Source organism: Amphichorda felina (assembly GCF_050947745.1).
Source record: "Amphichorda felina strain 45539 chromosome Unknown scaffold_3, whole genome shotgun sequence".
Lineage (NCBI taxonomy): Eukaryota > Fungi > Ascomycota > Sordariomycetes > Hypocreales > Bionectriaceae > Amphichorda > Amphichorda felina.
This window is the reverse complement of record NW_028145047.1, coordinates 1,232,513-1,255,809: the sequence shown is the minus strand read 5'-3', so window position 1 is coordinate 1,255,809 and position 23,297 is coordinate 1,232,513. Positions and strand designations below refer to the sequence as shown.

Below are 23,297 nucleotides of genomic sequence, written 5' to 3'. Positions count from 1 at the left end.
GGCATCCGACAAGTTGAACAAAAGCTCTCCCAGCTGCGAATAATTACATAGTACAGAGTTGATGACAAGAGAGATAATCCATGCAGGACGCTGTGCGACAGAGCAACAGAAGACGCGTGCAACCGCGCACGAGTCCATCGGGACGGAGGGAGCCATGCCTGTCAGGTAGGGAGCACGAGATTTCCGGAGAGTGAACTTTGTTGAACCCGACGCCGTTGGCCGTTGGTGTTGGCTGTCTGTTGTTTATGGGGCCCATGACATTTTTTCGAATAGGCTTCGACCCGGATCCGTTCGCGCCTAGTCGGATCCTACAAGGTATGTCGTACCTGAAGATTGGGTTGACTGCTTAATACTAGCGGGATGCTCCGCTCTGACGAGGGACAGAACTAGGAGCCTAGGACGTGGCTGAGTCTGGAGCCCGATGGAACTTTGGAAGCACCATGGAATACCAAGGCGAGAGCCGTGAGAGCCGACGATGATGTTTTAGTGGGTTTTGCGGGGGGGTTTTTGGCTGGCACAGTGCGAGCGACCACTGAAGCGCCCAGGCGGGTTGGGGCGGGCCCTCGGGGGAAGGAGGGAAAACTGGAGCCCATTCTCCTTCCCCTCAAACAACCCACGGCATAACTGTCAGAAATAGGCAACTCGTTCAGCACTACTCCGTATCACCCCCACCAGCACTACACCAGGCCTGTCAACCCAGTCAACCACTGATGTTCTGAACCAGGGGTCCTATCCTATCCTGCCATAGTGCTATGCTCCGTGCTCAGTGATCACCCACGACGCCGATCGGACAGCTGCATCAAGCCCAATTCCAACCCACATAAGCTGAAATCTGAAAATTCTGTCCTTGATTCTCCTCAGTTTCGTCCCATTCCTTCATCCTCGCCCGTGCTGCTATTGCTACGTACTGCTTCATCCCACTGCCTCAAGGTAAGACACCCCCTACGAATACCTTCATCAGATATAAACCCCCCTTACATGATGAGAACCCAATACTTCCATGGCTATGATTCCCCATGATTCGAATCAAACCAATTGTTACACTTCCAAATCTGAACGCTGCTCTCTTCTTTCTCCTCAGAGATTCATCCACCAAGAACCCACATCATGCTAACTGATGAGACGAAAAAGGAAGACGCTTTACCGTTCCACCCCCGTCTCAAACCCGCATGTCCTACTGGTAACACCAACCGACGCCTCAACCCCCCTTCTTCTTCTACATGCATCCCTCTTCCGGCAAATACCGTGACCCGAGCCAAGCCTCCTTCCGTGATCTCCTTATTGCCTTCGGGTACGCATACAGAATAGGCGGCAACTCCTCCGCCTCCTGCGCCCACGTGTGTGCCTTGCTCGGGCAACTGCACAACCGGAGCTGCATGGGGCTGGCAGCTGGTTCCGACTCATGCAAGACCAGGGCAAGATGCGCTTGAGTGTCATTTTGTGTCCTGTGGCCTCCCCGGCAGGTTGCATAATAATACCGGCCCAGGACTGCGTCACCGAAAAATATACCTACCTAACCCTGCCTGTGCCTCCTTCTTGGCGAGCAATATTATATGTTGTGTGAGAACCAGGAGCGCCAATTACTGACTTTCGTAATGAGGTTTTTAATAAGGCTATCTAGTCTAACAGCTGTAATGGGCCAAGAGACTGCTAGTCTAATTGTATGGTATGCCTTTAGGCTAGACCCAGCTCCTTGTAGAAGGGCTCGGTGCTTGGCTCTCTGCCAAGGAATTCCGTTAGGAACTCCATCTCGTCTACGCTACCTCCGCGCTCCAGAACAATCTTGCGGTAACGGCGGCCCTGCTCCTTGTCCATTGGGTTCTCCTTGAAGAACGAGTGGAACATGTCGGTCGAGAAGACCTCGGACCACAGGTAGCCGTAGTAACCTGCGTCGTACCCGCCGATAAAGTGGCCAATGTTGGCGTGGCGGTTGCCCCATTTGCTACCAAGCGGTCAGCTTCATCCCTTAACTTATATCGGACTAGTGGGAAAACTTACTATCCCTCGCCGACGTCCTCGGGGCCCTTGATGCCAGAAACATCATGGCGAAGCTCGTTCCAGAGCTTGCCCGCGTCAAGCTTCTTGATGGCCTCGTGAGACTCGGGCCCGTGGATCGTCATGTCAAAGGTGCCGATGAGCAGCTGAGCCAGGTTGGCCGTGGCCGAGTTGAGGTTCTTGGTCGAGATGAGCTTGGCGACCAGGTCGTCAGGGATCGTCTCGCCCGACTCCCAGTGGCGCGAGAGGGACTTGAGCACGCTAGGGGTCCAGCACCAGTTCTCGAGCATCTGCGACGGCGCCTCCACAAAGTCATCCACGACGCCCGTTCCGTGGAAGTAGCTGTAGCGGGTCCGGCCAGCCAAATCGTGGATTCCGTGGCCCAGTTCATGGAACAGGGTCACCACCTCATTGTGCTTGAGGAGCGACGGCTTATTGGCCGAGGCCTTGCTAAAGTTGCAAACCAGGGCTGTGGCAGGGTAGTTCCTTGAGCCATCCTGCTTGATGAAGCCCGGTTCGATATTGAAGTTGGCATTGTGCGAGTACTTGCCATCGCGAGGGTGGAGATCGATATAGAGGTATCCGACAAACTCACCGCCTCCAGCCTCGTCGTTCCAGACCGAGTAGAGTCGCACCTCGTCATGCCAGACAATGTCCTCGGCCTTGCCGGTCGAGCTGATCTTCTTGCGGTCCTCCTCCGTCACTTCGACAAAGACGAGACCGAAAATCTCCTCAAAGATCTTGAGCATCCCGTTAAAGGTGCTCTCCACAGGGAAGTACTGCGAGATCTTGACCTCATCGACGCTATACTCCTTCTCCTTCATGATCCGGGAGTAGAACGACGTGTCCCACATGTAAAAGTTGCCGTCAAAATCGACGCCGCGCTCCTCAAGGTCCTTCTTCTTGTACTCCAGGAGGCGATTCCTCTCCTTCTCTCCGCCAGCAGCCAGGCGTTCACGGAGGTCCCCGAGGAAGGCATTGACCCGGGCAGGCGTCTTGGCCATCTTCTCCTCAATCTTGACGCTGGCGTGGTCAGGGTATCCGAGTAGACGGGCGGCTTCATCACGGAGCTCAATGATCTCCTGGAAGAGAGGAACATTGTTGTTGGCCTTGTTCGCGTCGGCGACAATGTACTTGTGTCTCGTCTCGCCGCTCTTGGCGTATTTCACCAAGGGGAAGAAGTGGTTATACTTGAAGCCCAGCTTGACCTTGCCCTCGTTCTCACCGGTGCCCTTCTCCAGCTCACTGATGGTGATGTCGTCCTCCGGCACGCCGTCCAGTTCCTCGGGCTTAAACCAGATGGAGCTCTTGTCCTCGTTGAGGTTCTTCTGGCACTGGATGCAGAGCTGGCTGAGGCGCTTCTGGATCTCCTTGAAGCGATCACGCTGGGGCCCAGCCGGGATCAGCAGGCCGTTGCGCACATACTTCTTGCGCTCCTTCTCCAGCACACGGAGCGACTCGGAGTCCAGGTTTTCCGAGGCGCGCTGCTGGAAGGCGGCGTCCACAAGCTGGAACACATCCTCGCGCATCTTGCACTCAATGTCAAATTCGTTGGTGATCTCGTCGGCCTTGGTGGAGGCATCGCGGAGGGCCGAGTCGGGCGACGTGTGCTGGTAAAAGTTCAAGATTCGGCGGAGGGCGGCAGAGGTGTCGTCGTCGGCCAGCATGGGCTTGAGAGTGTTTGCAAAGGCGGCCTTCTCCGGCTTGACCTCAGCAACCATATCATCCAGAACCTTCTTGTACTCGGTGTTCAGGCGCTCGGTCTCGCTAATGATGGTCTCGGGTGTGTGGGTGAAGAGGGGTGGTGCCTGGGGAGGCAGCTTGAACTTTGCGTCGGCCATGGTGCTTGTCGTCACTGGGCGCAGGGGTTTAAGGATGCCAAAGGGTCGTGGTTTAAAATGGCTGACAAGAGAGTTGAGGCGAGGAAAAGCGCGTTGAGAAGCCACGGTGGCGGCGATGAGGAGGACGAGGAGAGAAAGAGGGAGGAGGAAGCGGATGTATGGAGCTGGGCGTCTAGAATCCAGCTTCACAAGGTGTTTGCAGAGCGTCTGACGCACTAGAACTCGAATATTCGACAAAGAGCGGGGCGCGATGGAGGGGCAACAGTCATCAATGGTTGAGAAGAGAGGAGAGCTTGAAAGGGCCAAGGTTGGAGCTGCAAGGTGTGACGGGAGCTTGGTGGGATCTCTCCCGTGACCCTCGGGCTGCATCGATGGCGGGGAAACCAACAAACCACTGGCAACGCAAGCACGCACCCAGCCCACCTTGCGCCGGCCTGCACACTATCCCGTCCCGCATAATACCAACACAATGAGCGGGAAGCTTATATGCGAAAAGATGAATTGGTGGTTATACTAGTCTATGGGCATGTACATTTTGCCGTGAAATGGCATGGCCAGTTTCCAGACTAGTCTGCGTGGCATGAGGCATAGCAAGTGGCACTGCATGCCAAGTAGCTCGATGGGACAGGCAAAACAGATTTGTTGTACTCTACTGACGCCTGGCCGCTCCGATATCTAGCTGAAAATCAATCATACATGAGCCCGTGGCTCTTCGTTGTAGGCCCATAATCTTCGTTCGTTCCAAAGAAGCCAAGAGGCCACGTCCAGGTCCCTGAATCAATCAAAACACGCAAGCAACAAACGCCGTCCCGACCGCAGATGCAAAACAGGCTGGTTCGGATCGATCACATCTCCTCCTAGTTGGCGAGGATGGTCCGGACAAGGTCTGCGTGGAAACATGATTTAGCAAATGCACACAGTCCACAAGCGAGGCGTTGTTGAAACCTACCAGTGTAGTTGACCTGGCCGGAGCTGGTATCGACGGCCTTGAGCAGCTCGTCCACCTCGTCATCTGACATCTTCTCGCCCAGGTTCGTCAGGATGTACTTGAGCTGGCCGACACCGATGAAGCCTGTCATGTCTTTGTCGAAGACCTGGAAGCCGCGGCAGTACTCCTCGGGTTCGCCAGGGTCGCGGAAGCCACCAGGGCGGTTCAGCACACGCTGGAACGTCTCAAAGTCGACTAGCAAACAGCCTCTCCATTAGCAAACTGTCCTTCCGCAACAGACATTATGCGCCTAGAGTTCCTCGTCACTCACATTCGCCGCCAACATTCTTCTCGAGGTCCTGGATCTCGGCAAGGGTGGGGTTCTGGCCGCAGGCGCGCAGAAGGTCGCCAAGGCTATCGAGAGAGACACGGCCGTTTCCGCGCTTGTCGAAGAGAGCAAAGGCCTCCTTGTAGTTGGTGGACGCCTGGGAGTCGTGGTTGTTAGAAGACATTTTGACGGGAGATGTTGCGCGGCAGGTGGGGGGATGAGCAGAGCGTGTAGAGAGAGAGAGAGAGGAATAGAATTGATGATGCTGCTGCTTCTGCTTGCGACAGTGACAACAGGTTCTGACCAGGCGACCCCTTACGCCTCTAGCTGGCGAATGAGGAGCGCTGGTGGGGGGTTATGGTGCTGTGTTTACTTTGGGGCGGTGCTGTGGCAACGCCTGTACGACTCACCATAGTGCTGAATCAAAGGGAGGCTTGAGCCAAAGGTTTCGTGCAGCAAATTGAGTCGCAAGGGGGTTCTGGTCGAAGAATGGCAAAACTAGATGGTCGTGATGGCTGCGGATGGTGTTGAGAGGTTGAGAAAACAAAGCAGCCGACGATCCAAGCCTTTGGGTGGTCCACGTCCCCTGATGCTGGTCGTATTTGCACAACGTTGTGCGTTTTATGATTTATCCCCTTTCTGCTCGAAACTGCCGGGGCAACGGCACAACGAGGCGTCATCCGCCAAGCTACAGAGCTCCAGCCCGTCCTCTCCCAGCCAATGCCCGTTTCATCAAGCCGTCTGACACTGTTATTCGTGGTGCATCAGCCATCTATTACTAGTCAATGCACGAAGAAGCTGGGTCAGCACAGAGCGGTACTCCGTACCAGTAGAAAGCATTGCCATTGCCTCGCACGATAGCTCGGATGGTTTGAAAGAAGGCGACGGTAAGCAGACATCGTTGGGGATGCAGGTGCCAAACAGAGAGCTCCCGGACTCTTCTTCAGGTTGTTGAACAGCTATCAGCGCTTCTCCTCTCGCTCGCAAGGTAAAGGACAGGGTCTCGGGGAACAAGAACCCTTCCAAGCCATATTATTGATTGGAGATGCTCTCTGGGGCGCCTAATCGGCGGAAAGTGGGCAGCATTGGCTCCGCAATCCAGTAGTGCTCATTCTCTGAAATTACATATGGTAACGAGGTTATTCAACAACAGTAGACGTAGTCCTCTTCGCGAGGATTATATACGTCCCCCAGACCGCCTCTACCTCAGCGTCCCTCCATCCGTCGCCCAGAGCCTTCCACTGTGGCTCCGACTCAACCATTCGGTCCATCAGGATGTCTGCGAGATCTCCCTGCCCGCCCTCTGCCCGACTCTTAACCTCGGGATGCGAGTCCTTCCAACCCTGAAGCGCGCTAAACGTGCGCACATAGCCCTCGAAGCCGGCCAGTGTCGTCTTCATGCGCAGCCAGGCCTTGTCCTCGCCTGGAATCTCGGTCATCGATGGGTCAATGTCGCACAGGATCCTCTGCTCGCACTCCCACTCTCCCGCTGGCACCGTGACTTGTCGCAGCAGATTCCGCACAATCTTGCGCCCAGGCTCCCAGTAATGGCTCATGCCTTCCACTCCCGGCTCGACCTCCCCATCAGCGTAGCAGAATTTGTCAAAGATCCTGTTGGCGCGCGGGTGTCCAATGAGAAGGTTGTCCTTGTAGCCCCAAAGGGCGAGCGAACCGCCAGGCTTAACTACCCTAGACAGCTCGGGCCAGACCTTGGCGTAGTCGAACCAGTGAGCCGCTTGCCCAGCTACGACCATGTCTACAGATTTATCAGGGAGAAATGATAAATCTTCAGCGTTTCCCTGGCGAACAGTGATTTTGGTATCGTTCACACTGTCTGATGCTTGTTTGACCATGCCTGCGCTGGGGTCGACACCTAGCACCTCGGCGAAATTAGGACGCAAGGTTTTGGCAATAATCCCATGCCCGCAGCCCAAATCAAGCAGTTTTCCGCTCGAGTCTTTGGCATCGTGATACGCCAGGACTTTTTGGAACAGGCTTTGGGGATATTTTGGCCGCGCAGCGGCGTAGCCAGCAGCAGAGAAGGTGGCTCTCCTGGCTCACGATTAGTACGTACAACCGTGCGGTGTACAGTATCAAACATACCCGAAGACAGACATTGCGGCTTCAAAACATTAGGTTTTCAAACTAATATGAACTGTATATATGTAAACTATGCGGTGGTGTAAGTGGTACGGATATTCCTGTTTATAAGCAGAATCGAGGTTCGGCTCTCCGAGGCTCCAGGCTCGGAGCCCCGCAGACGGGAGTGAATGGCGTAAGAAGCAAGCTTGGTTCGGTACTTCCCGCGGCATCATCTGCTGAGCAATCTACCTAATCCCCCGTCCAACACCGTGCCGCAATATCCGACACCGACATCATCATGGCTACTGAAGCTACGGCTCGCAAGTTCTTCACGGCGCCGGCCTTTGCTGTTGTCGGCGCCAGCTCCAACCCGGCCAAGTTCGGCCACAAAGGTGCCTCTTCATCCTCCCGTTGCCGAGGCAGTTGGACTATTGATAGATTGATGACGGACCCCAGTGTTTGCATGGTATCTCGCCCACGACCTCCCCGTGACCCCCATCAATCCGGGGGCGCCCTCCGTCGCCGTCGCTGGCAAAGACTACCCTGCAGTGCCCAATCTGACGGCACTGTCCAAGCCCGCAGAGACGGCCGTGTCCATCATCACGGCCCCCCCCGTCACCATCAACGTGCTCAAGGAGGCGCACAAGGTCGGTGTGCCATCCATCTGGCTGCAGCCGGGGACCTGGGACGATGAAGTGCTCAAGTATGCGCATGCCGATGGCAACTTTCAGACCGTCGTCTACGGGGACGGGGGTCGTGGAAGCGAGGGATGGTGCGTCCTGGTAGATGGCGAGAGGGCCATGAGAGATGCGGGCAAGTTGTAAGCCTGGTTTAGGTAGAGGGATTGGAGCGATAAGAACCTCTAAGGAGATGCATACTAGTAGTTGATCTCAACCCATATCCCTAATATCATTAGCCTTGGCTGCTTCCTTTGGCTCTGTTATTGCCCGCATGCCGCTCATCTACTTATCCACCATCTTCCTCAAACCCCCGTATCTATTCGACTGTCTGGTTGCGAGAGTCTGATGTAACCTACAAAACCATCAGCTAATAAAAAGTAAACACCCCCCAATGCTTTCAGTATTCCTTCAGAAGCACGTGTTTCATTAGAGACCAGATTCAGGTCAAGGTGCGGTCAGACCATGAGGCGACCCCCACCTGGTCGATGTGCGAACCTGGGGCTCTTCCCCCATGTGCCCCACTTAAATGCTGAAAGTAAACAAACGCGATTCCGCCGCTCCCACATCCTCCCTCCTCGTCATCGGCTTCAGCGACCCAAGTTTGCCCTACTTCCATGTCCACTCGACCTGGCTGCATGTACACATTCTCTTGTTGTTCTCTTCACATGATTAATTTTATGTTTGAATAAGGCGCGCCAGCTGGAATGTTCCGTTCGTCTTCCTGACAACGAACCCGACGCGTTGCTCGATCCAACCTTCCAAACACGACCGGCTCCGACATCCGTTGCTCAATTCCTAATACTCACGTGCGACGGAGCTGTCGAAAGCTCCCAAATAGCCCATGATGGACACCGAACCTGTCGACGATCAGTACTTTACCTATCATGGCCGCCTGGCGTCCTTCCAAAAATCCAAGAAGCGCGGTTCGACAGCCAAAGGCTCCAAGGCCCTGAACTGGCCCCATAAGAAGATTGCGCCCGAGGAAGTACGTTCTTCTGTCTCCTTAGAACCCGCGTCCTCCTTATGCTGACGCGTGGATGCAGCTTGCCCGCGCAGGTTTCTACTTTCAACCATGGGCCGAGAATCCGGACAACGTAGTTTGCTTTCTTTGCCACAAGAGTATGGACGGCTGGGAAGAGGGCGACAATCCGTTGCTGGAGCACCTCAAGCACTCATCAAGCTGCGGCTGGGCCATTACTGCCGCCATAGAGGCAGAGCTTGAGGGCTACGAGCTAATCCACCCCGGCGAACCCCGCATGGTGGAGGCGCGCAAAGAGACTTTTGCTGGCAGGTGGCCGCACGACGGCAAGAAGGGGTGGTTGTGCAAGACCAAGCAGGTGGGCTTACCTGGGCATACCTTCACTCTGAGTCGAACCTGCTGACATCGTTCTAGCTTGTTGAGTCAGGATGGAAATACACACCGACCCCGGACTCGGACGACAATGCCACCTGCGCATATTGTGGCCTGGGACTCGATGGTTGGGAGCCCAAGGATAAGCCTTAGTACGTTGGAACGGCCTTGAGATTTTGCTGCAATTGCTGACTCCCCGGAAGCGAGGAACACCACAATCGGTCACCCAATTGCCCGTTCTTCCTCCTCTCAAGTCAACCGAATCCATCGAAAAAGACAGCCCGTGGAAAAGCTGCTCGGGCATCAAAGGCATCTCGTTTATCAACACAGTCCGTTGCTACGGTCGCCTCCGAGGCACCATCTATGGCCGACACAACAATTGCTACAACAGCCGCTGGTGATGACACTGTTCTCACCACCACATCCACCATGACACCGACAAGCAAGAAGGGACGCGCCAAGAAGAGCACAGCATCCAAGCGGAAGACGAAGGCTAAGAAGGAAGAACCAGCTGAGGCTGAAGAAGCGCCAGCTTCTGAGGCACTTGAGACATCACCAGTAGCGCCTCCACCCGCGAGGGCTACTCGTGGAAAGAAGCGGGATAGCAACGCGATTGATGAGTCAACGATGACGGTTGTCTCCGAGGCGCCGGCCCGCAAGAAACGGGCAACAAGGAAAGGAAGCGTAGCTGTTGAGAGCTCGGTTCTAGAGCCAGCGGAAGACGAAATGCTGGCCGATGCCCCCGCCCCGAAGAAGACTGCTGGCAGCAAAAAGGGTCGCGGATCTACAGCTCGAACCAAAGAAAAGGTCTCATCGCGAACTAACACGTCTATGTTATCTGTGGCCTCATTCCAAACACTTCCTGGCGACTTCCCCGACGATGACGAGATTGAGCGCCAGCTCGAGGCAGATCTCGAGCGACCCCTCACAGATGATGAGGATATCACACTTGATTCGGACTCGGAAAGGAACAAGGCTAAGACCAAGGCAGCCAAGAGCAAAAAGAATGCTCAAGCGAAGAAGTCAGAAAATTTCGCCATGTTTGACCCTTCCCCAGCTGAGCCTGACGATAATGATATGGAGGATGAGCTGAAGGCTCTCCGTGCGGAAATGGAGGTGGATGAGCCCGAAAAAGCGCCGGAGCCTGAGCCTGAACAACTGCAAGTCCCCAAGAAGGGACGCAAGGCCGGCACTCGCAAGGTCTCTAAACAGACTAAGCCTAAGAAGTCCAAAGCTGCAGAGCCCTCGCCTGAGGAACAGGTAATACCCGCGGATCCCGAGCCTGAGCCTCAACCAGAGCTGGAGCCTGAGCTTGAAGTCGAGCCTGTGCCTGAGGTTGACCTCGTACCTGGGCGGGAGCTGGAGCCCGAAGTCGAGCCTGAACCTGAAGCTGAGCTAGAGGCTGAGGCTGAGGCTGAGTCTGAGGTAGAACAGCAGCTGGAGCCGGAAGAATTAGCGGACGAGCATGATGCTAGCCTGGGTAGCACCGACACGGTTGTTAAAACATCAGATTCGGAGCGACCTGTATCCCAGGATAGGAGTCGCGGGCGTCTATCTCGGGATTCCTTTACATCTCAAAGTCCTACCGAGGCAGATGAGCTGGCGGAAGATCCCGTTGAGCTTCATCCTGTTGAGTCTACGGAGCCGCCTAAGAAACGGGGACGTGGTCGACCATCCAAGGCTTCTGTTGCTTCAGCTGCGTCTATTCAGCCTATTGAGAAGCCGGTGGAGCCAGTTGAGCCCCCTAAGAAGCGCGGCCGTGGTCGTCCTTCCAAGGCCTCGCAGGGGATTGCCTCCGGTGCAGCTATCCAGGCGAAGCCGGCTGATCCTCCGGTGAAACGTAGCCGGGGAAGACCACCAAAGAAATTGTCGGTGGAAAGCAAGTCAGAAGACGCTGAGGCTCAGCTACAGGAGGAGGCGCACGCAGCCGATATGAGGGCCAAAGAAGAGTCAAAGACACTTGCGGCCGAGCCTGAGATTTTTGACGAAGAGGCTGGTTTGTCGCCTGTTCAGGAGTCACCAAGAGCTCTGTCGCCTCCATCCCGACAGTTTGCACAACCCCCGTCGACGCCAGCACACGGCGTCTCGCCCAGCGCCTCGGCACGACAGGCCGCCTTGTCTCCTTCGCAATCTCCTCAGTCATCGGACGCTGAAAATGCGCCGCCGTCGTCTAGGGAAGGGGCAAGCGCCACGACCAAGCGAGTCGCGCTGGCGCCGATGGTAGCGACTCCCATACGAAGCTCTCCTTCCAAACGCAACGTGCTTGCGGGGCTTCAGAGCAAGACCCCTTGGAAGCCGTTGGATCTCGATGCGGTGCTTGGCACACCATTTGCGGGAGATGGGAAGGAGAATGGCGTGGAGACTCTTTTGAGGAAAGGCAAGGAACTTTCCAGCCCAGAGAAGCGGATGACGGTGGAAGAGTGGATCTACTTCAATGCCGGCGAGGCAGAGAAGCTGCTGAAGCACGAGTGCGAAGCCATGGTTAGCCGGTTCGAGAGTGAAGGCACCAAGGCAATGAATGTGCTGGAGGGCCTGCAAGTGGAGTGATGTCGGAAAAAAGCGTGGAAGGGGCGTTTGTAATTATGGGAGGCGGCTTGTCTGGATGGATTGTACGTACGTACGTACTAAGGCGTTTGTTTGAGTTTGGACCCTGGATATAAATGGGATACACTGTTGCATGCATATGGTCTCTGCTCAGCATTGTGGTTTGTTGACAGTCGATGAGGCTTTGGCTGGTGCCCCCTAATTGGTGCACATCAATAGGCTTATGGGATTCCAGTACCCATGGGTAGCCACGGACCACGATCAATGCGCCGACGGATGACGAATCTAACTTATGATGGAGCAGTTAGTCTCGGGGCGATGGAGAAGGAAGATAATGAGTACCACTAGAGTGGACGTCAAGCCCCTTATCAGCAGGGCAGAGAGTCCCAAACGTGGCGTGAATAAAGTTGAACACAGAAAAGCAACAGCCACATAGGAAGTGGGCTTCAAAATACTTTGTACAGGTGATAAACCATAGTAGTCACAAGGGAACCGAATTAATATGAATCCGTGGCACCCAACAGCCCATCTGACAGGGCTAGTAGTTCGTGAACGAGGACGATGGTCCGGCGCCCTGATGGGTTATGCACAGCGAGGGCACACACAAGTGGGCACCCAACGAACGATCATGCGCTACAATGTTGAATACACTGAGCTTCTTGGAGGCTGAAGGGCATCTGCGAGTTATACATATCCAACTGTTACGAGGAAACCCGCCTTACCCCAATAAGCGCACTAATTTACTACCGTCTTGCACTCTGAAGGTTTCCCAATGCTTGATGCGTTTATAGGTTTACTTGAATTTGCGTCCGTTAGCCGGTAATCGCCATGTGTTGCTGTTGTCGTCTAATCCTTTAACTCGTGACACGCCATCCGCCCTAAATTCAACTCCTTATGAGACAAGAGCAACCGCAGCCGCGTGCATGGAATCTATGGCCTCTTCAATGCCATTGATTGACCCCTGAGCAGTCTCTTCCCGCAGCGTCAGAAGTCTCCGTTTCCAAAACCCCCACCGCTCAAGGTCAAAACCTGGGAGCCCGGTATATAGTTCGCCGCCGCTGAGGGATCTCTTGTCATGCTCGTCGAGGTCCTCCTGCTCCTGGACAAGGCATATTGGGAGGATGCGCGCACCAGCCTGGATGAGCCATTCGCTGGCAACGGCTATTCGGCTGTTGGCGAAGGCGGCGGCGTCATCGGATAGGTCTTCCTCAAGACCGTGCCTCAGCTGCCAGACAGCAAAATTCCCCGCGGGACTGACATTGGCACCGAAGAGTCGAGCCGTAAACGAGTTGAAGTTCAGCCACTCTTCCAGAGAATACGTTTCTTCCTCTCCTTCTACTACCTCGAAGGTAGGATCTTTAATACGTTACTTAGCCGAGGTGAAATAGAAGTGTAGAGAGGAGGGTAGATATAATACGTACCGATCCAATTATCTCTTAAGCATATTACCAAGTAGGGAAGACCTTTCCAGGGATCGCCAGAAGAGTTCAAAGCCACTAGAACTTGAACGAGGAACGCCTGGCCTTGGTGTCGGTATGGAACATATTTGGCAATGTTGGCCACCACTGCCCAGAGTCTCTCAAACAAGAATTCGATGTTATTGGGCTGTGCGTCGAAGGGGATGAGTTCTTGCAGCTGAGTAGCTGTGAGCTTTGCCGCATCGTCAAGGCCAGGCTCAGAAAGTGATTCGAAAGCTTTCTCAAAGGCAGCGACCACCTTCTCTTCCCAATCATTTAAACCTTCATCCTTGAGAGGCTGCAGGTTGATCTTCTCGGTAGCCATTGAGTCGCTGCTTGATATGGTGCTCGAGGCAAGATGTAGGTAGCATGTTGTTGGTCCCGAGGACTAAGCAAGCGGGGTTGCCCGGACCCCTGGGAGGTACCATCTACCTGCCTGGGGCCAACACCACCCTCGGTATTGATGCCATTTTCATCATAAACCTGTATTATTATTTATCGTGGCCTAGGTGCGTCCCTTTACGACCTGGTTCCCGACCAGCCTCTGCACTACCGAACACCGTCCCACATTCGTTGAGGTGCGGCGACGTCATTGACTTTTCTAAATTATAGTGGTCAACTGTAAACTGAGGGATACATTCCCATTATTTCGAGTCAAAATAGCTAGTACTTTTGTGCGTGTGCTTTACGTATCTTGGAGGGCGGGCGTGAGCAAAAGCCACCAACTCAAGCTGAGAAATAATATAAAACACCGACTCCCAGCGATGGAATTTGTAGATTTCTAAACCTTCCCAATCTTTCGCAAACTTACTATCTTTGTTTTCCTAAACCCCATCCTTTCAATGAAATCACACTGACCACAGCAACAATGTCGTGCTCAAAGGACGATGACTATTATTCCGCACTCCCCCTCACCATGAGTGATCTTGGGAAGAATCCCTGTCTGGTCTGCCGTAAGCCCGGAAAGCTGTGTCCAAGATGCCAGAGAAGACGGCTTGAGGCAAACCGCAACAGATCACCACTCGAACTGGTGTGCTCTCGCCAAGCATCGGGCAAGAAGGCGGGGACATACCTCCACGCCGTTGGTCTTACACGGGTGGTGGTGCCAAGGCCTGTGTCCGAGGCGGGAGCTCCCATGCAAACAGACCTCATAGGCCTCACAGGCCTCACAGAAGATGAGGATGATGAGGATGATTTCGGATGGGATACGGAAAGCAAGGGCGTGGAATATGAGAGCAGTAGCGACGACTACTATGGGGCAGTTGGCTGCAGAAAGCAGTCTGAAAAGCGGCTCTACCCACCCCCATATCCACATTTCCTACCACCAGAACCTCGTTACATGAGGGAAATCTGGATCCATATATCCGGGCAGGGGGCTTGGTATGAGTACTTTTGGAAGGGGACGCCCTCGGAGGTGTTTCCGGGAGGTAACTTGAGGGGACTGTTCTTGGTGACACACGCCACGCAGCACAGTCCAAGACGGGTGGCGCCCTCTTCACTACACGTGGCCACATTCATGTTCCGATGGGTCCGCAGATATGCACGATTAGCTGCGGCAAGAATGTATGTTGTGGCCCGAAAGGCTCTGGGGATGGACCCGGCTGAGCTGGACTAGAGTCAAATGGGTTGACGAGGCACTTTCCCTTTGAAAGACGGTGGTTTGAGTGGGAGCTTCTCGGGCTGTAACCAATACTGTATCATTGGGACAATCGTGTATTGATATCTTTACAATATCTTGACAATAAGCACACAGTAAGCACAATAATATCCCTATAATAATTAGGGTATTATAGAGGTCAATGCCGCAATAAATAGAGCAATATCATCACAACACATCGAAGAACATTCTCGCTGTGAGTAAAATAAGTACTGTTTTTAGGCCTGCATTCTGAGTACTAGTAGCTTGACCTCGTAGCCTCCCCCAACTACCTACCTACATGTGATGAGTGCTCCTGAACAAATAGAACTCGGATAACAGAAGGAGCCATGCCAGGCGGCCCAGGTCTATTCTCTCCTTCCATCCCACCAGAGGCTGATTTTCGTACCCACCCATCGTCCACAAATCTTGAGCTTTTCTTTACAATACCACTCAGATTCTGTTCCTCCTTGTCTTCGGACTCCAAGTCCATCCATGTGACAAGTTGCTAATCCGAGTCGATGGCATACTTTAGATCCATGGAAATCTAAGACGCCCGGGCATTCTGTCAATGGAACCTTCACCGGCCTTTTAGCCGTTGTAAGGAAGAAACTCGGTCGGCCGAATATCCCTTCGACAGGCCCTGGATCTGGCACCTGCAGGCCCTGCACGGAACCCCCACCAAATCATTCGGCCTCCCTTCTGCGAGTTGCCGATTACCATGCCTCTGTGGCGCACCGACTCAGGCTTTCCTATGTATTCTCAGAGCCTGAAAAGTCTTGCAAGTCAAAGTGTTCCTCCCTCATTTCCCGGATCTTGTATGAGGACTAATAGCGAATAGGTAGACGCATGTACTATCGACCTTGAAGACATTCACCCGCGGAGTTGGAACCACATTGTACATTGTACAGAGCTACCCCGGGCAAATACCCGCAGTCGAGTTGGTCCGGCCCACAAGAGGAAGTTCATGACGAACCTCACTTTACCTTCAGGGTTGGGATACCACGATGGAAACACGACAAGGAACCCCCGCCTAAATCACGGGTTGCCTTCAAACTCGGGAGGCGGAAAATCGGCAGTTTCTACTTTCGGGATCCTGGCCACAATGAACACAAGGGCCCTCCCCCTGAGTCTGAGGTTGTCTCCAACCCCGGGGATATTCAATGTTCAAGTCCGGATTGGTGCCCAAATTTAGGGTTGAAAGGGCACGATAGATCAACTGCCAGAACACCCTCTTCCCAAATCATCCGGTCTCCCTTTGAGTTGACAATTACCACTGCAATCACGAGGATAATGAATTTTTGGAGATCATGGATAGAAACTGATAGCATTCCTAAGGGGTTCTGAAATCCTTTCTGGTCTCTCAACGGCTGTACGTTACCCGTGAAAAGTTTTAGTCCTTTAGTCCGCCTGTCTATTTGACACTTTCCCTTTCGTTTGAAAACTGGGGATGCCCGTGGATATCAAAAGATATTTTAGCGTATCAGTCAGGGCTTCGCTACCTTATGGATGTCGAGCGCCTGGAACGTCTTATGGGTAGGTTATCGGGCTTCCTCTTCCACCTTTACCTGAGGTGCTTGGGCATAAAATCGGGGCCACCAGCAAATAATTAAACATACACCTTGAGGGGCAAGGCACTGGAGCGGTCTCCCAAACCGTGGACTGCTGCCATCTCGGTGGGTTTTACCTCAGAATTGAGACCATGGCAATGACGGGGGTCAAATAACTCGACCATCAGAAACTGACTACATGAGTGCAACAGCAGCAGCAATACCAGCAACCACGTTCAATGCTGCCACACCAGTGTGCACCGCAGCGTCGGGGATATCCGTCGTGGTTACTTCAGCTCCGCCAGTAGTCTTCTCAGCATCCCCGCTGCTCTCCACTTCCCGGCCTGTTGTGGCCGTGGCCGCGCTCCCGGAGGGGGAGGTGACTGTAGTCTTAGCCGTCTCCTCGGATTCATTCTTGGTGGTCGATGAAGACACTGTCGGCTTCGGCTCGTCGGATGTGCTCTCTGCCGTGCTGTGAGGCTCAGAGGTCAAAGATGCCTCGGAGGAGGAATCCGTCGCGGTGGCTTCGGCCGTGCCCACCGTGGGCGTGGCCTTCATGGGATCCTCCTTGAGGAAGCTCGGCGTGACGGTCTCGGTGCCCGAGTACATCGGGCACCCGGGCACCGTCTTGGGAGGGGCGCGGCCGCCGCCGCAGTCGACGCCCTGGCAGATCTCGAGCGAGTCCGGGAGGTACCAGATGACGGTCTGGTAGGTGTTTCCGTAGCCGGGCTCTGGGCGCACGGTGACCATGCTGGTGAAGGAGGTGCAGCCCTCAATGTCCGTCTTGGCGGCGGCCGTAGCGGCGAGGAGGAAAATTGGGATCAAGGACTTCATCATAGTGGTTGTGTTGTGTTAATATTTACTTGGATGTCCGTGTCGCGTTGAGATTGAATGAGGGGATGGGGTGAGTGGTGAGTCTTGGAACGAGCGACTGTAGTTGGAACTCGGGACTGGGGTAGAGCACGAGTGCAACAAAATTCAAGGAGAAAATAGATCAAAGAAGGCAAAAGACGGCGGCTGTCGCCAATATATGTGTCAATCGCACCGACCTGGAGGAAATTGCTAGCGTCTTAGCTCCGGGATGCCAAGCCGCTTCCTGGAGGGGAGTATCTAATATTGGGCACCATCCCGGCACTAAACTCGGCGAGTTTGGAAACTCCCGAGTCCAGACTTCATCTGACAGGGGTTTCATGACAACGTAGTGCCAGGCCTGTCTCAGCAAACGGTGCGTGCTCAACTTTCGATTTTGCTTGCCTCTATCCAAAATATGTGTGTGCTCACTCATTGCACTCCTTGTCCAAAACTTCTGATTCGCCACCACAAGACTTGCGACTATGTAACGTCCCAAGAAGATCCTCAATCAAGTTCGCTATATATGGTCAGGCATGATGGAGTCATGACGTTAACCCCCGAGTCTGGCGCCAGGGTCCTTGAATGAGGTAGAACAGAAAGCTATTCATGGACAAAGGTCATATAACTCCCAGCTGCGGATGGAAAAAGTCTTGCTCTAGTTTTGTGGAAAGAAGACACTCTAAATATGGTCATCCGTGATAAAAAAAAAAAAATGAGCAGCCTCTGCATTGGCAGAGAGGAAATTTTACAACGCGGTGTCAAGGGACGTGGTAGATGGCAAACTGTGTTGACCAGTTTAACCAACTGTTAGAAAATGAGAACTCATTTCAGTCCACCCATGTGGTTGCGGGATTATGAACTCAGAGCGCGATTCCCACATTTGGGGGGCTCCAGGAACATTAAAAGGACAAGACAAATTTCAATGGATTAAGCCGACTTTTCACGAGCGAGACGGTCTACATAGGAGTAAGGCAACTTATAAATGGTAAGATGAGATAATAGGAGATGAGAATACGAATACGCGGGGGAGTAAATTTGAAATGCTGAGATAGAACTTACATAGGTACTCGGCTGGCAGTTCCAATCCACTCTAGGTCATAGCCTCGACATTAGCCAACACCCACACCTCACATCTGTCATCTTCTAACATCTTGGGGCTACGTGATCTGCTTCGCCTGCTCTTGAAGAAGTCGGACCAAAGTCCGGTGAATGATTGTATAACTGGTGACTGACTGCGGCGAATTGAGAAGGAAAGGCGATAGAATGTGGCTCTTATCAGCTTGGGAAAAGGCAGGACGTTCCCCGTAGACTAACTCACTCTAATAATACTTTACTTCTCGCGGATAATCCCCGTCTTTTGGAGATGGCGGAAGATGATAAATAGGCTCTTTATAAAGTGCAGATTCTTCTAGGTGTAGTAGAATTCTTATAAAGAACCGTGGAAGAGTCTAATTCTCTTCCATAAGCCATACCACTTAAGTGTCTCCCGGAGAGGGAATGACACGGCGAGTACCTGGGGAGGCTAGTATGTTAGTACCTATCATAAACCCTTGGTTCGCGCTAGATAAAAAAAAAGTAACAGTCTGACGGAATTAACATCTGCCGTCTTATCATTCTAGAAAATAGCGCATCAAAGTCTGCAGAGGAGTTGATTCCTAACGGTATGACCAGTCAGTGGGATGAATATATATGTGACAAAAAGACTGGAGATTCATCATAGGCACCAAGTTCGTATGTATCCCTTTACCTATAAGAAGATACTGATACTACCGTATATAGAAGTAGTAAGTTCGTAGAGCCGATCGGGCCGTGTCAAGTAGGATAGCAAAAAGAATAAGATGGACGCAGCTTTAGGGTATGGTTCACTAGGTATCTTCTCTAGTTTTATTCTCTCCAATTCTAGTAACAATATCTCTGTGAAGCCTTTGTGTACTCAACCCGTACATCCTTTACACATAATTTGTCCACCTCCGGCTTTTGAGCCCAAACCGATGAACCTAGACTCAAGATATCCTTTGGGAGGCTTTCCTCCATCATCATGTCTTCATCTTCCTCTGACCATTCCCGAAAATCTCGCAACAGCTTTGCCACAGCATTCTTTCCTTCTCCAGTGGCCAGTTTTATAGCCCTGATATATTGACGGCGCCCAGGGCCTGTAGTCAGAGCTCCATGGCAAAGTAGAAGCTGCACCATATCAAGTCTGCCTTGTTCAGCGGCCCCCTCTAATGCAGTCCTACCATTCTCGTTTGACCCAGGAGCATCCACATGGGCACCAAGACCCAGTAACTTCCTGGCCAGTCCCAAGTGACCCTTGATAGCAGCAAACTGCAACGCCGTACCACCTCTTTCGAGCGCCGGTGGGCTATTGACGTTTGCTCCAGCTTCAACGAGGCAGTGAAAGATGTCCAAATGGCCCTCCTCGACGGCACACTGGAGAGGAGATTGGCTTCCCCAGATCTGCAGATTATGCTCATCGATATCTGCCTTAGCTTCGACGAGATATTTCACGATATCCAAACGACCCAGCTGAACCGCGCACTGGAGGGGAGTTAGGCACTCTTCATCCTGCTGTCTGTGCTGATTGATGTCTGCCCCAGCCTTGACGAGATAGTCCAAAATGTCCAAACGGCCTAACTCGACTGCAAACTGGACAGGAGATCGGCTTCCCGAGATGTACAGGTTATACTCATTGACATCTGCCCCAGCTTTGATGAGATATTCCACGGCATCGAGGTAGCCCCGCTGGACCGCGCACTGGAGGAGAGTTGGGAACGGCGGATTTTCTTCTTTGTGTTGGTGAATTTTCGGGCTAGCATCCAAGAGTAGGAGTAGAAGCTCTTTGTTGCCGGTCTGCATAGCGCCTATCAATGGGTGGCAGCTATCATCCGGTGACGACCACACCGGGAAGTTTGTGAAAATGCTGGGAGGCCGCTTGTTGTTTTCGATTAAAAGCTTGACCATTTCCAGGTTATTTCGGCAAGCAATGACAGTCCAAGTGAAGATATCCGGTTCATAACCACTCCTCAGAAGCTCGCTAACCGCTGCGGTGTTCCCGCGTGCTACAGGTAGAGCAAGTGCGCTCCCCTTGAAATGTTTGCTGTTGTTGCAGCGCCAAAAACAGCGCTGGTGAATGCGACACAGCTTTATCCACCACGGTTCCTCCCAGGAGGCATACAGTGGTAGCAACGCAACGTTTGAGACTGGTAGATATGCTAGCAGTTTTCGTAAGAGGACCAAATCTCCTGTCTCTGCCGCCAGACCAACGGCCGTTGTCTCCAGGATATCCGCCTGTAGGTGTAGTGGACGGAAAGCAAGAAGCTGCTCAGTAATTGAGTAATCTCTAGTCATAACAGCGGCGCACAGAGCTCCGGCATTGTACTCAAATATTCTCATTCCATTGGCCAAGAGGAGATGGTCTTTTTTCGGAGATAGTATTTGAGCTTCAAGAGCCGTCATTCCGTTGGGATCGGTGTCCGCCAGAGTTTCAGTTCCGTGCGTGAGGATTTTCGCAAGAGCCCAGTCACCTTGGAGAATTGCCAACACGACTTCTCCTCCGAGAAGCCTAGCTCCCTTATCAACGAGAAGTGTTGCAACCGCGTGCAAGGCACTAGGATCAGAGTTCCTGAGCCCTCCTGCTGCCAAGGCAGTTTGGAGTACACTTGTTCCTGTGTAGTCTGTGAAGTTTGGATCCACCCCAGCACTCAAGGCCGCAGAAAGGAGATTTATATGGCAGAAACGAGCAGCCAGAATTGCTTCCTCGCCTGTCAATCGAGCTCCCGCTTGAGCTAACATGGCGGCGCAGTCTAAGAGATCAGAGGCGTCAGAAGGGCTCGATTCAACCTTTTCCACGACCAAATCTAGAGGCTCGAAGGATTCGAGTATGTCATTTGGAGACCCACAGACAACTAATTGCCACTTAAATTCCTCATACGTATCATCAAGTATCGCAACTACATTGACGTCGCAACCCTTCTCGATGAGCAACCGTACAATCTCCTTGTGCGCCCTAACGGTTGCTAGATGCAGAGGAGATAGCCATGTTGTTGAGCGGTACATTTCTGAGCCTTGGAGCTCAATAAGTAGTTCGCAAGTGCTTAGGTGGCCTTGGTGAGCTGCCGCATGCAAGGGGGTGAAGCCGCGTTGATTGGCAGAGGTCGCCGCAACGGGGTTGATGCTGTGGAGGAAACGGACTGTATTATCGTCCCCTTTGAAAGCTGCTGCCACAAAGACATCTGTTGTTACAAAGCTTCCCATTTGCTGCGCTGTGTATTGAGATTTGAGAACATCCAGGACGAGTTGAGTTGCCTCGTTTCCCACTGCAATGGCTAAGCTTAATGCAGTATCCTCGTATTGGAAACTTATGCGATCGTCATTCCTCAAATGTCGTAATACGGTGGCTGGGTTGGCTCCTTGTTGAAATAGTTCCATTGCGAGTTGCAATTTACCTTGCGAAATAGAAATATGAAAAGCTCGGGTTAAATTCGCCGTGTTGGTGTATCTCAGCAGGATCTTGACCATACGCAACGAAATTTCAGGGTTGATACGGTCCACCCAGTCAGCCACCCAGCCAGGCATCATGGCAACGGTGACGGGGTGCATGGGCAGACCCCAGTGTTCATCACAATACTCATCCCCGCCCCCGCCCTGAAGTAGGCTAGTGAGATTGGCGTCGGCGCCCTTGTCCAAAAGATGCTGCATAAGATCCACATTGCCAGACAATACAGCAGCCATGAGGGGTACCTGAGTTCCAACGGCACGGACCTGGTAGTAGCTTCTGGAGTTCGCGTCATAGCCTGATGACAAGAGCCATTTAACCAAGTTCAGAGCCTTATCGTAGTTGATTTTGTTGTTGCTATAATTATTAGTTGTCCAATGTATTGCTGCACTGAACAAGGTGTCCATGAGTCCCTGGATGGTCTTGTCCTGGGGGTTCCGCAAGTCGACCTGAAGATTGAAAATGCGGTGTTCTTCGAGCATTTGCATCGTTGTATTCCACACCATGGCCTCGCGCAAGTCAGTCAAGTCGTTGGAGAGGTTGTAAATGAGCATTTTCCAGCCCTCGTGGAGCGACTCCTCGCTTGACCCAGCCAGCAGAAGTTGAGCACTGTGCAAGTGCTCCTCTGGGAAGGACTCGGGCATTGATTTTCCAATGATAGCTGCTAGTCGAGAAACTGTAGGCTGCTGACCAAGGGGCATGGACCCAAGTTCAGAGTCTAGTGCCACAATTTCCGAAAGGAGGAATCGAGTTCGAGATGCTTGGGTGAGCTGGACCGTCTCAGAGATTCCAACATTTAGGTCGCTTGTGCTAGGACGACTTGCAAAGACTGTGGGGGAGTGATGGATCAGAATCTGGACAACGTTTTTTTTTGCAGGGGTAATACTAACACCGAGAGTATTCAGATTGGAAATAAAACCATGGCAGAGTAGTGGGCCATGTAAACTCCATTGGCAGTGATTGTGGAGTGCAGACCATGACTTGCTGGTCGATCGCAGACGTGGGTGGGGGACTTGGTGCTAGTAACCAGCGAAGATGATGTTAGCAAAGGGACTCGGTGTGGATATGGCTAGAGAGAGACACCTACCCGGACCAAGTTGTGCAAATATTGTCTTGTGCCGGTGACGGTTTGTCTCTTTCTCGACTGTCGATGGCTTCAGGCGCTTGCCGCAATGAATCACCTCGGTATCCTTGCCCTCTCGTTTCCGCTTCGTGATCCGGCGGTCGATGATGATCCAAGTGTCTTTGTCGATGTTCCTTCGGAAAGCCCACTGCTTTAGTTTGTATTCAAGCTGTGCCTTCCTAGAAGACCGGTTAGTTTTATCAATCGCAATGAGACTAGGAAGTCTACCAGAATGACGGGGCGGTACTAACGTCGCCTGGAGGCCCATCTTCGCCATCTCGCCGAGCAGCTGCTTCAGCGGCATCTTGTCCACGATATAGAGCCGCCGGATGGTGGCCTTGTGCTGAAGCCATTCATCTTGAGTGGGCTGAGGTCGAGATTGCTCCATTGCGGATGAATATTGAACGAGACGGTAATGTTTACTTTGACGCAGAA

General features: G+C 52.9%; 9 protein-coding genes across 9 annotated transcripts; 3 read left to right on the top strand and 6 right to left on the bottom strand.

The window, feature by feature from the left end:
* Positions 1–1,674: 1,674 nt before the first annotated feature.
* PRD1 (metalloendopeptidase) lies at positions 1,675–3,836 on the bottom strand (the record flags this gene model as incomplete). The annotated part of the gene is made up of 2 exons (XM_083192540.1): positions 1,675–1,942; positions 1,999–3,836. The coding sequence occupies 2 exons, from the start codon at positions 3,834–3,836 to the stop codon at positions 1,675–1,677; spliced, it is 2,106 nt and encodes a 701-aa protein (XP_083051597.1).
* Positions 3,837–4,693: 857 nt separating this feature from the next.
* On the bottom strand, positions 4,694–5,276 carry cdc4 (uncharacterized protein; the record flags this gene model as incomplete). The annotated part of the gene is made up of 3 exons (XM_083192539.1): positions 4,694–4,722; positions 4,786–5,019; positions 5,096–5,276. The coding sequence occupies 3 exons, from the start codon at positions 5,274–5,276 to the stop codon at positions 4,694–4,696; spliced, it is 444 nt and encodes a 147-aa protein (XP_083051596.1).
* Positions 5,277–6,231: 955 nt separating this feature from the next.
* TMT1 (S-adenosyl-L-methionine-dependent methyltransferase) lies at positions 6,232–7,209 on the bottom strand (the record flags this gene model as incomplete). The annotated part of the gene is made up of 2 exons (XM_083192538.1): positions 6,232–7,144; positions 7,196–7,209. The coding sequence occupies 2 exons, from the start codon at positions 7,207–7,209 to the stop codon at positions 6,232–6,234; spliced, it is 927 nt and encodes a 308-aa protein (XP_083051595.1).
* Positions 7,210–7,472: 263 nt separating this feature from the next.
* ACO1O0_003077 (CoA binding domain-containing protein) lies at positions 7,473–7,998 on the top strand (the record flags this gene model as incomplete). Its single annotated transcript, XM_083192537.1, has 2 exons — positions 7,473–7,566; positions 7,631–7,998. The coding sequence occupies 2 exons, from the start codon at positions 7,473–7,475 to the stop codon at positions 7,996–7,998; spliced, it is 462 nt and encodes a 153-aa protein (XP_083051594.1).
* Positions 7,999–8,698: 700 nt separating this feature from the next.
* On the top strand, positions 8,699–9,358 carry ACO1O0_003076 (baculoviral IAP repeat-containing protein; the record flags this gene model as incomplete). The annotated part of the gene is made up of 3 exons (XM_083192536.1): positions 8,699–8,839; positions 8,898–9,191; positions 9,248–9,358. 3 exons carry the CDS (start codon positions 8,699–8,701, stop codon positions 9,356–9,358), a joined length of 546 nt encoding a protein of 181 aa, XP_083051593.1.
* A 276-nt stretch (positions 9,359–9,634) lies between these two features.
* On the top strand, positions 9,635–11,752 carry ACO1O0_003075 (uncharacterized protein; the record flags this gene model as incomplete). The annotated part of the gene is made up of 1 exon (XM_083192535.1): positions 9,635–11,752. The coding sequence occupies one exon, from the start codon at positions 9,635–9,637 to the stop codon at positions 11,750–11,752; it is 2,118 nt and encodes a 705-aa protein (XP_083051592.1).
* An 889-nt stretch (positions 11,753–12,641) lies between these two features.
* Positions 12,642–13,531, bottom strand: ACO1O0_003074 (DUF3632 domain-containing protein; the record flags this gene model as incomplete). Its single annotated transcript, XM_083192534.1, has 2 exons — positions 12,642–13,105; positions 13,171–13,531. The coding sequence occupies 2 exons, from the start codon at positions 13,529–13,531 to the stop codon at positions 12,642–12,644; spliced, it is 825 nt and encodes a 274-aa protein (XP_083051591.1).
* A 3,056-nt stretch (positions 13,532–16,587) lies between these two features.
* ACO1O0_003073 (uncharacterized protein) lies at positions 16,588–17,226 on the bottom strand (the record flags this gene model as incomplete). Its single annotated transcript, XM_083192533.1, has 1 exon — positions 16,588–17,226. The coding sequence occupies one exon, from the start codon at positions 17,224–17,226 to the stop codon at positions 16,588–16,590; it is 639 nt and encodes a 212-aa protein (XP_083051590.1).
* A 2,177-nt stretch (positions 17,227–19,403) lies between these two features.
* Positions 19,404–23,250, bottom strand: ACO1O0_003072 (uncharacterized protein; the record flags this gene model as incomplete). Its single annotated transcript, XM_083192532.1, has 5 exons — positions 19,404–19,428; positions 19,496–20,285; positions 21,690–22,568; positions 22,827–23,041; positions 23,114–23,250. 5 exons carry the CDS (start codon positions 23,248–23,250, stop codon positions 19,404–19,406), a joined length of 2,046 nt encoding a protein of 681 aa, XP_083051589.1.
* Between the last annotated feature and the right edge of the window lie 47 nt (positions 23,251–23,297).